This window comes from Artemia franciscana, chromosome 18 (assembly GCF_032884065.1).
Source record: "Artemia franciscana chromosome 18, ASM3288406v1, whole genome shotgun sequence".
Lineage (NCBI taxonomy): Eukaryota > Metazoa > Arthropoda > Branchiopoda > Anostraca > Artemiidae > Artemia > Artemia franciscana.
Window position 1 is genome coordinate 10,512,006 of NC_088880.1, and position 13,545 is coordinate 10,525,550.

General features: G+C 35.5%; 1 protein-coding gene across 6 annotated transcripts in view; it reads right to left on the reverse strand.

Annotated features, from left to right (window-relative positions):
* The window catches only part of LOC136038592 (histone-lysine N-methyltransferase PRDM9-like), a 206,651-nt gene that overhangs the window by 43,199 nt on the left and 149,907 nt on the right, over positions 1-13,545 (reverse strand). For 5 of the 6 annotated variants that reach the window (XM_065721794.1, XM_065721792.1, XM_065721793.1 and 2 more), the window contains one exon: positions 5,409-5,492. The exons of the other annotated variant lie outside the window; for it this stretch is intronic. In XM_065721794.1, the coding sequence (XP_065577866.1) occupies positions 5,409-5,492 (84 nt within the window). The remainder of the gene's footprint in view (positions 1-5,408; positions 5,493-13,545) is intronic. 6 annotated transcript variants of the gene reach the window in all.

A 13,545-nucleotide genomic window follows, 5' to 3' on the forward strand; every position in this document is an offset into this window, starting at 1 on the left:
CCTCGTTTTTGCCATTCCACTGAGTACATCCAGCATCGCACTGACCCAAACACTTCAAGTTTTACTATGTAGTTTATCAGTGATTTCAACTTTTGCCGGAAGACACGGGCCGTAATGTCATGCCTATGAACCGCCGATTGTCCTTGAAGTAAAAGCTGCAGTATCTCGTCCCAAGACTGATTACATGTAAATGTAATAAATAAATCTGGACGACCATAGAGACGAACATACGCAATAGCATCTTGAGCATATTCATGCATATGACGGGGACTGCCAGCATATGACGAAGGTAAAATTGTTAATCTTCCAACGTTTGTGGTATTACCGTCATTTATAACTGCATCTCGCAAATGAATGTATTGTTCAGAGCGGAGCTTGGTCTGATTCAGGCGGATATATAGCAAACGATCTGATTCAATTTTAGCATACATATCAACGATAAATTGGTGAAACAATTCACGGCATTTTAAAATATAATTTTCTTCATCCTGCCGAATCATTAGTCTATAGGAATAATAATGCATTGCACTGCATTTCTTATTCATTTCTTTGTTAGTGGCTGGATTCATCAATTTAATATTAAAGTGATAGCCGTCGGCTCCATCCCAAAAAATGATAGGATATTGTAGGGCATCGTAGCATCGATGAGTTTCAGCAATTCTTAACAACTGAGCGTTTCGCTTATGAAGAATAATATCTCGAGGTAAAAACTGATCACCGACCATAACGATTGCCACTTCGTCGATAGTTGGAGCATTGTATCTACGCACATGTTGGCCAGGAGGCGTTTTGTCAGCGGAAATAACAATTTTATGCGTATCAGTAGGCATCAAATCGATGGCTGTTTTGAACAGACGCACTAAATTATTATTTTCGTGGAAAAGATGTTGCAATTGGGAAACGATTGTCCTTTCAACGTTGGGAGAAATTTCGCAACATGCATCCAATTCAGAATTTCTATCACTGATGAAGTACAATTGTAAAAATTTATGATTCTCCCCTGAGAATGGAAGAAGGGACCCTGCTCTATGATAAATTTGCCCTTTTACTTTGAAAGTAGACATAAATTGATCTGGATTTTCGATTTGGGCTCCAAACGACGTCATTTGGAAACATGAGTGTATTTTCGGATTTGTGACAAAAAACGCTTAGATTCTGACGCAGTTCCAGTAAGGAAAGTCTTCAATGGCTCTGGTGGTGCAGCCAATAGAGGAAGTTTAACTTTTCCTGAGGCGCAACACATTCCCATTGTTTCACCATTTAATTTCAAGGCCTTGCAATAGGGACAAATTTTAGACATTGTACCGATTTGAACACATCTACTCAAGCTATAATCATCGACTGGGCTGTACCTGAATGCCAGGCGATAACTTTCAGGTTGCTCTGATTCCTCGGCACGCTTTCTTTTCTTACTTTCTCTATCGGCAGCAAGCCTGATTTCTTGCTGTTTTTGTGATTCCTCGGCACGCCTTCTTTTTTACTTTCTCTTTTAGCAGCAAGTCTGCTTTCGCGTTGCTCTGGTAGTTCCTCGGCACGCTTTCTGTTCTTTCTTTCTCTATCAGCCTCAAGCCTGTTTCCTTGCTGTTCTTTTGATTCCTCGGCACGCTTTCTTTTCTGACTTTCTCTATCAGCAGCAAGTTTTTTGGCATAGACTCTTTGAGCATCTTCATCGGCTTTTGCCATTGTAAGTTCATCAGTCATTTTAAACTTAAACATTAATAGATTTCTACGTGAACATATATGTCTTAAGTATCTTTAATGACGTCACCGTCATAGCAAAAATGACGACAACTAACTTCATGACGTCAGTCGACACAGAAACATGACGTCACCTGACAGACACACAGACAGACAACTTATTTTTATATATATAGATATTCTTTCCCATCTTGGTATCATACCTCACATTGGGCCTTCCCAAAGATCTTACTTTAGATCAGCCCCTGATAAACTCGCATCACCAATAATATAACTACTTAATTATGCAAAACTAAGAGTAAAACATGTGTTGAAAAGAAGTTTACATAGAGATAGGTAGAAAACAATTAAATTAATAGTTGACAAAAGAAAAATTAGTTAATCTAAATATTAGGTTTAAAAAATCGTAACCCATTTCATTTAATTTAAAAAAAAAAATTTTTACGCCTATTCGAAGCTCAGAGTTTTATTCACCAATAAATACGAAACGAAAATGCAATACTCTTATTTCCCCTCAATAGGCTCCATGGTCAAACGATTAGTTGTTCTTTTTTTTTATGTGTACTAGAATCTAAAACATATTATTTTGTTCATTTTATCTATTTTTTAAACATATATAAATAAATTTCGCCTTATCCACCACATCTAACCCGAGTTCTTGGTGAAAAGTGGTTTCATGAGAATATTTACATCCCAATACTAACAAGACACATTCAAGGTTATAGAAACACTCCTTACCTTCTTTCGAACACAAAAAAATTATATAAAAATTGGTCTTAACTAAAGAACAGCAAAGTAAAGCGCCTTATAAAAATATGCTTTCTTCTTAGGTACGTGCAGCCTAAAAGCTATATTTTTCACGTCGAATTGATGCATTTCGTAAAGGGAATTTGCATTTAGACTATTTATAATGAAGCTCTTTCACGCAAGAAACTAAAACAGCTTTCACCATGTCTTTACAATAAAACTGATGGATCCATTGTGGACGAAAACTCAGCAGCAAGCAGGAGCGGAGCCAGGAGGTTGGCGGATCTTCCTTAAGATTTTTCTGGCGCCCTCATTTTGTTAATAGGAGGCGCAGACCAAGGGAAGGGGCCTAGTCCCTAGAATTTCATAGTAGAAACCAGGACACCCCCACCCGGTGGTCATAAAAACAGGTGGAGGATGACAAAGGCCCTCTGATGTGCACTCAGCAGGGCCCGCCGGCGTGTTGACACGTCCCGTGAGTTAAAAACCTTAGAAACACCATCGTTGGAGGAACCTCTATAGGACATCTGTGACAGGACGCAGAGTCCGGTTTTATGGACAACGGACTCTGCAGGCGGCTTCCTCGACCCTGTCGGGGTGCAAAGGCTCTAGGGAACCCTTGGTCATGAAAATTCCAACGAAGAATCAATTAAAAAATGAATACTCCCAGAGATATTGTGCCTGCTACGGCCACTAACAATCTTGGGATGAAGTTGCTATACATATAGAAACGAAGCCAACAATAATGACAAAAGAGGGTTTTATAGAACTCTCAAAGAAAAACGAAAAAAAAGGCACCTGTCACTGGTCCTTTAAAAGAATTTAAGGTAATACGATTCCTGAGGCACAAGGTGAACTTGTTCAATGGAAGAATCACTTTAAAAGCCTGATTAATCCAAACATAAATGGGAAAGATACGATGATGATGCTGCCACCAACAATTGAAAAAAAACACCCCGTAAAAGCGACATGGCACCGACATGACGCCAGGTGACATGGCAGTCACCTGGTGAAGATGGTGTCCTCTGGTCTAAAAGGCCTCACCAAATGTTGTAGCGGAGCAACAAGAATCCCTCTTCAGTCTGATATAGGAGAAGAAGATCTTCCCGTCTGATTGGAGGGTGTCAGTAATAATACCAGAATTTAGAAAGAGGTAAAATTGTGACGGCCGTAACTATCGAGGGATATTTCTCACGGATATAGCCACCAAAATATTTGCGACAATTTTGCTTAAAAAGTTCAAGGGAACAAGGGATGAGCAAAAACGTGAAAATCAGTGCGGATTTTACTGATGGAGAGGATGCACTAACCAGATCTTCACTCTTCATCTTCTTCAACAAAAATGCGAACGCTAGAGCATCCCTATAGTTAACCCTAGTTTTTGGATTTCGAAACTACTTTCAACTCTCTAACCCGTGAAAACCATTGGAGAATCATGCTGCAGAGGATGGTATGCCGATTGAATTCAGAGCTGATGAAGACCTACTATGAGCATTGCAAATCAACTTCAAGCATGTTGGGTGAACAAACTAAGCCATTTAATGTGGAAAAGGGTGTATAACAAGAGTGCAATATTATCCGTAATTTGAATAGCTATTGAGTAGATTGGGTTCAAGAAAGAGCACTCTCGAGTTTTAATGGCGTCATTATGGGACTGGGTGTTAACATTTCTGACCTGGATTACGCAGATGACATCGGTGCTCTTGTTGGTGATCCAACAACTGTCCAAGCAATGTTAAATGAAATAGCTACTGGGTAGCTAATTCTCTCAGCTACTGGGTATGAAGATCAACACAATCAAAGTTAAAGTCATGGATCTATACATACGCTCAGATTTTCAGCTTATTCTTTGATGACATATATTGGAAAAATTCAATACCTTCACTTATCTTGACTTGCTAATAGACTCTCTTGGAGGCTGTGACCTTGACCTATAGAACAGAATCAACAAAGCCCAAGCCAACTTCTCTCAACTCCGTTATCATTTGTGGAACAGATGGGAAATCCGCGTGAAGACAAAATTTCTGTCAATAAAGTAGCTGTTGTTCAAGCTTAATGTATCTCTCACCTGTTGGCCTTAATGCAGTTGAGACTTGGCCACTGAAGGCGCTTCATCTATAAGTTATAAGTCTTTGACCGCCGCTGTTTACAAAGAGCATTGAGGATTCTATGCTCCAAAAGAACTTCAAATGCTGATGTGCGTCACCGCTGCAGTAACATTAAGCACAAAGCCAAGATCGTCAAACAGAGAAGACTGCGTTGGCTGTACCCTGTCCAGCAAAGACGCAATGAACTCATCAAATATCAACTAGCAAGTGCTTGTAGCTGCTCTTTTGCCCGATTGGCACAGACGTCGTGGCAGTCATTTGAAAAATTGGTGGGCAACTGTAAAAAACGACCTCCATACCATTGGTGGATTTCGAAAGTTTGGATTTGGAAAATTTGAATGGGCTCATTTGATTGCAAATTTAAAATTCTAGCTGGTAGGTAACAAAGTTGAAATTTTAAGGTAATGACAAGCCAATAAAAAAAAAAAAAAAAATCATACAAGTAAACAAAAGCATCACTGGCCACTCACAGTTCAAATAACTAAGCTGGGTAAAACGTTTCTTGAAAGAAGCACACTTGAAATTTTCCCCGCGATACAATCTTAAATGATCAGTAAATAAAACACTAGTTTAAGAATTACCCTTTATATGCGAAAAAAAAAAGGTTGATAAACCTAGAGATCTTACTGTACAGTTTTGCAGCATTTTCAAAAAATATCAGAATAGCTAAAAGCCAAAATACAACCTCTAAGGGAAATCAAATTAAAATTGTCACAAGAAGCTTTTATTTTGGCTGGACTCATTTGATTGAAAATTTAAAATTCTAGCTGCTAGGTATTAAAGTTGAAATTTCAAGGTAATGACAAGCCGGTTAAATTAAAAAACAAGTGAATAAAAATATAATAAGCCACTCACCATTTAAATTTCTAATGTCGGAAAAACGTTTCTCGCATGTAGGACACTTAAACAGCTTTTCTCCAGAATGAATTCTTTCGTGTCCTGTAAATAAAACGCTAGTTTTAGAAGTACTCTACATATATCTAGGTTGATTAACCCAGAGATCTTACTGTAAAGTTTTGCAGTATTTTCAAAAAATATCAGAATCACTAAAAGCAGAAATGCAACCTCTAAGGGATATGAAATTCAAATTATCACAATAAGCTTTTCTTGGCTGGGCTTCTGTGATTGCAAATTTAAAATTCTAGCTGCTAGGTATAGAAGTTGAAATTTCAAGGTAATGACAAGCCGGCAAAACAAAATAACAAAAAAAAATCATACATGTGAACAAAATATCATTAGCCACTCACTATTCAAATTACCAAGCAGGGAAAAACGTTTCTTGAATGTTGAACACATAAACGGCTTTTCTCCAGAATCAGTTCTTTCGTGTTTGTAAATAAAACGCTAGTTTTAGAAGTACCGTACATATAAAAAAAAACTAGAGGTCCGACTGCAAAGTTTTGTAGCGCTTTAAAAAAAATATATTAAAATCACTAAAAGCAGAAATTTAACCTCTACAAGGGACATTAAATTTAAATTGTCAAAATACACATTATTTAGCTGGACATTCTCTTACGTTTTATCAAATACTGATCACACATTTTGACCAAATGTAAGGTTTGAATATGTAGCAAAATGAGCAGGACTTGGTGGAGATTTAATTTCTTCGACATTTCTCTTTGGGAAGATTTAACTTCAATCATGTTTTCCTCAGTTTTCAATCCTCCAGAATGATATGTAAAACTGAGCTCTGAGTTTTCTTCTCTCATAAAATTATATCTCATATTTTTATCTGAAGTCATATTACAACTACAGTTAAAACACGGGCTATCGCTTAAAATTCTTGAATACACTCTTTTAGACTAATCTCAAAACTTACAATGGCTAATCATTATACAATATTTTGTTTGATTGATTTAAAAAAATTTATGCCAAGAAATGACTTGTTTGACTTAATAAGTGTACCCTTCATTTCTGTAGACCATCATATATTATTAACAAAATAATTACTATTAAGAAAATGTGAATTTTACAGACTAAGGGATGCACCGTTAAGTTTGCTTCGTAATTATTTTCAGAATAACCAGCAGTATTTTCATTAAGAGGAAATCTCGTCTAGTAAAAATTGTGTTAATTGTGGGGTTCCCCAAGGTTCCGCATTGGGTCCTACTCTATTTTTATTTTTATTAATGATCTGCCTATTTTTGTTAATGACCTACCCAGATTTACAGATTTTGTTGATAATGGTCCGAGTAAAACACAGGTCACTGCACCCTTATTTGCGGATGACACAACGCTGATGTGTGTTGCCCGTACAGAATAACTGCTTATGTCAGCATTAAATGCAGCAATGCACATGGCTAAAAATCAGTTAACTTGACCTGCATATAGGTAAGTCAAATTTTGTTATTTTTTTCTCGATCTCCAGATTTTTATCATTGGATCACTGAATTGATATCAGAGAGGGAAGTTGTCAAACGTACACGGTTCAACAAGTACCTCGGAATTAATTTTGATGAAACCCTATCATTTAAGGACCATGTAAAGTCGATTTTTAAAATACTGTCGCGCAACCTAGGTATGATGCGCAAATTAAATGCACAACCCCCCCCCCCCAAATATTTTACGGTGGTTATATTTTCCCCTTATTCACCCTCATATTTTGTATTGTTCATCGATATGGCTTGGCACTTTCCCCTTGTTACTTCGTCCAATCCTTGTAATCCAGAATAACACTATTTGAGTTGTTTGTGGTACAGGGAACCGGGAGTCCATGAGGTCGTTCTATAGTGAAATTAAATAAAAAAAAAAAATTTAACAGAAAGTAAGGAACGACATTAAAACTGAAAACAAACAGAAATTACTTCGTATATGAAAGGGGCTGTTTCCTCATCAACGCCCCGATCTTTACGCTAAAGTTCGACTTTTTCTCTTTATTCTATTTTTTAAAACAGCAAAAAACTTTAGCGTAAAGAGTGGGGCGCTGATGAGGAGGCAGCCCCTTTCATATACGAAGTAATTTATGTTCGTTTTAAGTTTTAGCGTCGCTCCTTACTTTCCGTTAAAAAACTTGTTTTTTTTAATTTAATTTCTGAACGTTTTTGAATCAATGCAAATTTTGATTTTGGCTCTCCGCAGATGAATAATTTAAGCAAAATTTGCATTTTTTTTTTTTTTGGCTAAATGGCTTTCTCATAGTTTTTATCTAATAATTTTGAGAAAAAAGGAGCGGAGGAGGAGGCTTAGTTGCCCTCTGTTTTTTTTGGTTACTTAAAAAGGCAACTAGAACTAAATTTTTTACGAATGTTTTTATTAGTAAAAGATATACGTAAGTTACAAATTAGATTACGTAACGAACTTCTGTATTCTCATGTTTTTATTACGTATATGAGGGGGTTCGCCCCCTCGTCAGTACCTCGCTCTTTACATTTAGGCTTAAATTTTGTCCCTATTTCTTAAGAATGACCTCTGAATCAGAAAAGCCGCAGAATAAATAGTTGAAATTACTAAAAATGGTTTAGCGTAAAGAGCGAGGTATTAGGAGATGGTGAGCCCATCATATGCGTAATAATTTCTGTTCGTTTTAAGTTTTAATGCTTCTCCTTACTTTCAGTTGAAAATTTTTTTTCATATTTATTTTTTCATTGTTTTTTTTTTTTTTTAATAATACTAGAAAATCCTACGCTCTCTTTATGAAAATTTTCTTCCCTCATGACAAATTACTCCAAGAAAAGTTCCCCAAACATATCCCCCTCTTCTCAACACCCCCCAACCTAAAAACCCCCCTGAAAACGTCTGTACACTTCCAAATAACCATTACTATATGTAAGCACTGGTCAAAGTTTGTAACTTGTAGCCCCTCCCACGGGGACTGTGGAGGAGTAAGTCGTCCCCGAAGACATAGTTACAAGTTTTTTGACTACGCTGAATAAACGCGTCTATTTCAGAATTCTGATCCGGTGACTTTGGGAAAATAATCAGCGTGGGAGGGGGCCTAGGTGCCCTCCAATTTTTTTGGTAACTTAAAAAGGGCACTAGAATTTTTTATTTCCGTTAGAATGAGCCCTCTCGCGAGATTCTAGGACCACTGGGTCGATACGATCACCCCTGGGGAAAAAACAAACAAACAAACAAACAAATAAACACGCACCCGTGATCTGCCTTCTGGCAAAAGACATAGAACCTAGTCATAGGACATAGTTAGACATTAAAACGAAATTTGCATATTAATTTTTTTTGGCTAAATGGCTTTCTCATAGTTTTTATCGGAAGATTTTGAGAAAAAAGGAGAGAGGGAGGAGGCCTAGTTGCCCTCCAATTTTTCGATTACTTAAAAAGGCAACTAGAACTTTTAAATTTTTACGAACGTTTTCATAAGTAAAAAATATACATAACTTACGGATTAACTTACGTAACAAACTGGTATATTCGTATGTTTTTCTTGGGTATATGAGGGGGTTCACCCCTCGTCGATACCTCGCTCTTTACATTTAAGCTTAAATTTTGTCCCAATTCCTTAAGAATGACCTCTGAATTACAAAGGCCGTAGAATAAATAGTTGAAATTACTAAAAATACTTTAGCGTAAAGAATGAAGTATTACGAGGAGGTAAACCGCTCATATGCCTAATAATTTCTGTTCGTTTCAAGTTTTGATGCTGCTCCTTACTTTCAGTAGAAAAAACTTTTCACATTTATTTTTTCAGTGTTTTTTCAAATAATGCTATAAAATCCTGCGCCTCCATCATTGAAATTCTGTTCCCCCATGAGAAGTTCCTCCGTGGAAATATCTTACCACATAACCCCCCCCCCAACTCTCTCCCCTAAACCCCAAACATCCCCCTGAAAACGTCTGTACACTTCCCAGGAACCATTACTATATGTAAGCACAGGTCAAAGTTTGTTACTTGCAGCCCCTCCCACGGGGATTGCGGGGGAGTAAGTCGTACCCAAAGACATAGTTATTAGGTTTTCGACTATGGTGAACAAAATGGCTATCTCAGAATTTTGATCTGGTGACTTTGGGGAAAAATGAGCGTGCGAGGGGGCCTAGGGGCCCTCCAATTTTTCTGGTCATTTAAAAAGAACACTAGAACTTTTAATTTCCGTTAAAATGAGCCGTCTCGCGACATTCTAGGACCATTGAGTCGATACGATCACCCATGAAAAAAAAACAAAAAAAACAGAAAAACAAATAAACACGCATCCGTGATTTTGTCTTCTGGCAAAAAATACAAAATTCCACATTTTTGTAGATAAGAGCTTGAAACTTCTACAATGTGGTTCTCTGATACGCTGAATCTGATGGTGTGATTTTCGTTAAGATTGTATGACCTTTAGGGGATGTTTCCCCCTATTTTCGAAAATGAGGCAAATTTTCTCAGGCTCGTAACTTTTGATGGGTAAAACTAATCTTGATGAAACTTATATATTTAAAATCAGCATTAAAATGCAATTCTTTGATGTAACTATTGGTATCAAAATTCCATTTTTTAGAGTTTCGGTTACTATTGAGCCGGGTCGCTCCTTACTACAGTTCGTTACCACGAACTGTTTGATAAATATAATGCCTGCAGCCGGATTGCGCGATTTTTATACTTTGATTTTTACATATAAGTATTATAACGAGTGCCTTCCAGCTTGTTTTGCAGGTATATTTTTTGAGAGGTCATATGTTCACAAGCACAATACTCAGATGCGAGGAAATATTGAGGTTCCTCGACTTGCTTCTAGTAGGTCTTCTTTTTCTCTTGTTTATAGAGCTTCCAAGCTTTGGAACAAACTAGGTATTAAGGATAATGGTAATTTCCACCGATTTAAATCTTATTTACGTGTGGAGTTGCTCGGTAGGTATGCTTTCGAAACAGATTAGCTATCTTTTCAGTGGATTATTTTTCTGTATTTTGCATGTTTTGTTTTGGGTTTTCTAATGTAGTGTTTCGTTAATTATTTTTCGTGTTGGTTTCGGTAATTGGTCTCATGCTCAACACTCTTTTATTTTTTTATTTTAGCACATCCTTGCAAGCTCCGCTTTGGTTGTGCTATTGCATAAAAATGATTATTTTCAATAAAATTGCTCTACTACTACTACATAAGAATTTTTACCTGAAGTCATATTACAACCACAGTTAAAACACGGGCTATTGCTTAAAACTCTTTAATACATTCTTTAAGACTGATATCAAAACTTACAATGTCAAATCATTATGCAATTTTGTGTTTGATTGATTTAAAAAAAATTTATGCCAAGAAATTGACTTGTTTGACTTAATAAGTGTACCCTTCAATTAATCTAATTTTTAACATTATTTTCGATGGTATAGTATTACATTCACCATTTGAGTGCATTAAAAATACACTTGTGCTTTTCATGAAATACAAGGACAATAAGATTATAATACACTTCTATGTAAAAATGATGATATAGCCAACTCTAAAAATAAAGAAGAAAAACACTTATGTGTTTTCTTAAGAGTTAGACACTCTTATGAACGATTGAAGGCTGAATACTGAAAAGAGCGAAGTTGTTATTTTAAAAAAAAGGAAGGTTGGGGACGATGAAAAATATACATTTAAATTTAATAATAAGGAACTATTTATAAGTAAAAGAATAAAATATTTAGGCTCTATCTTATCGGAAAATGGAAGCCTAAGGAGTCATGTTGATAAAATAATTAAGAGAGGTAGGGTGGCCATGTCAGCTATATTTAGAAACCCGACGATAATGGGGATCAAAAACCTAAAAATGCATAAAAGAATATTTAACACAAAAATTTTACCCGTGATAGAATATGGAGCAGAGATATGGAGTGGAGAAACGGTACAGCAACTGGAGTCCCTTCAGCTCCAGTATTATAAAAGAGTGCTTGGTCTACATCAGACAACTCATTCACAGATTCTGAAAGGTGATATGGGCCTGTTTTCTTTAAAGCTACGTAGGTATATTTTAATGCTTAGATTCTGGTTGAAGTTAACTAAGAGTAATGAAGATAGACTAGTAAGAATGGCATATGAAGAGATGTTGAAATGTGGTTTAAAAACCTCGTGGCCATCCCAAATTAAATCATTACTAGAAAAAGTAGGAATGCCTTATTTCTGGAATAATGGTCTTTGCTCTCGTGATATACCAACAAATTTAGAAAGCCAGGTACGATTTATATTAGAGAGTCAGGAAATTCAGCATTGGCAAGGGCTGGTTTTTGATTCTACAACCCTACAACATTATAATCAGGCAAAAGCTAGTTTTGGGGAGGAAGTTTATTTTAAATTTAATTTACCGGCTATGATTCTACGTCGTTGGATTCTTCCAATCCAGAACAGGCAAAAACCGTTCGACAAAAATAAAATGATAGTTGGTCCTGATAGGCGGTATGTTTGTCCCCTTTGTAAAGATGATGATGAAGACTTGGATCATTTTCTCCGGAAATGCCCGGTGCTCTTGGATTTACGGGAAATTTATTTGCATGGGATTAATTTGATGCTTCCGGGTATTCTACAAAATAGTAATCCAACCACAATATTTCGAGTGGGAGAATATATAGAGAAATCTTTAATAAGAAGAAAAAGTTTTATATGATTAATTTCTTTTGTAGTTAGATTAGGTACTTTTTGCGTTGAATTCTGTTTTTTTGTGCGTGTTCGTACTGTTGTTAATTTCCTTGCTTGTTTGTTATTTATTTATATTTTTGTGTGTATATGGCCCACGGGTTTTTGAAATACACCTATCTATCTATCTATCTATCTATCTATATATGAACGATTCAATAATTTTATTTGATGATTCACTGTCTTTGCTTAATTACTAAATTAAGCTGTTAAATCCACCACAACATTTAATGCAGTGTTTTTAAAGTAAAAACAGAAATATCTACAGTAGCCAAATAGCCCATTGAAATAAAGTGCAAATAAGGAGCGTCTCAGTTCAATAGCTTTATTACTTGATTAACTTATTAACTAAATGAAGCAGTTATATGCACAATAACCCTTAATGAAGTAATTTTAAAAGCAAAAAATGTATACATTAGTGAAACAGTCTGTTGAAAGGGCTGTGTAATAAGAAGCAACTCAGCCCAATAGTAACAGAAATTCTAAAAAAGGCATTTTGATAACAATATATACACAAACAGATTTGACTTTTTATAATAGTTCTAAATATATAACATTCCTTAATTTTAATATTGTCCACCAAAAACTAGAGGCTTGAGAAAATTTGTCTAGTTTTTGGACAAGGGGGAAATACCCATAAAAGTCAACCGATCTTAATCTTCCCTCGATCACAAACCATGAACTATCAAGATTCAGCGTAACATATACTTCAAAGCATTTGTCATTTTGATCACTTTTAAAAATGGGTTTTGTTTCTTACAAAAAAAAAGAAAAAAAGTAACAGTCATCAAGCGTTGTTACTTTTCTTTTCAACAATTGTTGTATTTTTGTGTAATTTTCTCTAAGATTCAAATTTACAAAATCTTCTATAAGTTACAAGGTGTATAAGATAAAAATGAGTTTTCATTTGTCAGATTCGTTTTGTCAGTGTTGTAAAAAAAAAAATTCAGGATTTAGAAGAAATTTTTTTTTGGTTACATGCAAAAAAAAAAAAAAAAAAAAAAAAAAAAAACGTCAAGTGTTGTTACGCTTCAACAATTCTTCCAGTTTTGTGGAGTTTTCTATAAGATTCAAATTACAGGGTGTGTAACTAATAGCATTTTAGATAAAAGTGTTTTTTCATTTGTCAGGCTTGTCAGACTCATCTTGTTAGAGTTTTGTAGAAAATTTTCAGGAATTAGAAGAAAAAAAAATTGGTTACATGCAACGAAAGTAAAAATAATTTCCCTCTTGAAAAGGTCAAATGTAATTATGTCACAGGTTGGAACTCAGTTTAAATCTGAATTAGGACTACTATTATTATCAGTTTAGCTTTGCATTACATGCTATTGCAGAGATCTTATAATTTGTTCATAAATTTCATTTCGTGAACAAAGCGTTTTAGTGTTTAATTCTTCATTACCGGAAAGTTTAATACCGACCAATATTTTATATTTTAGATGCAATAT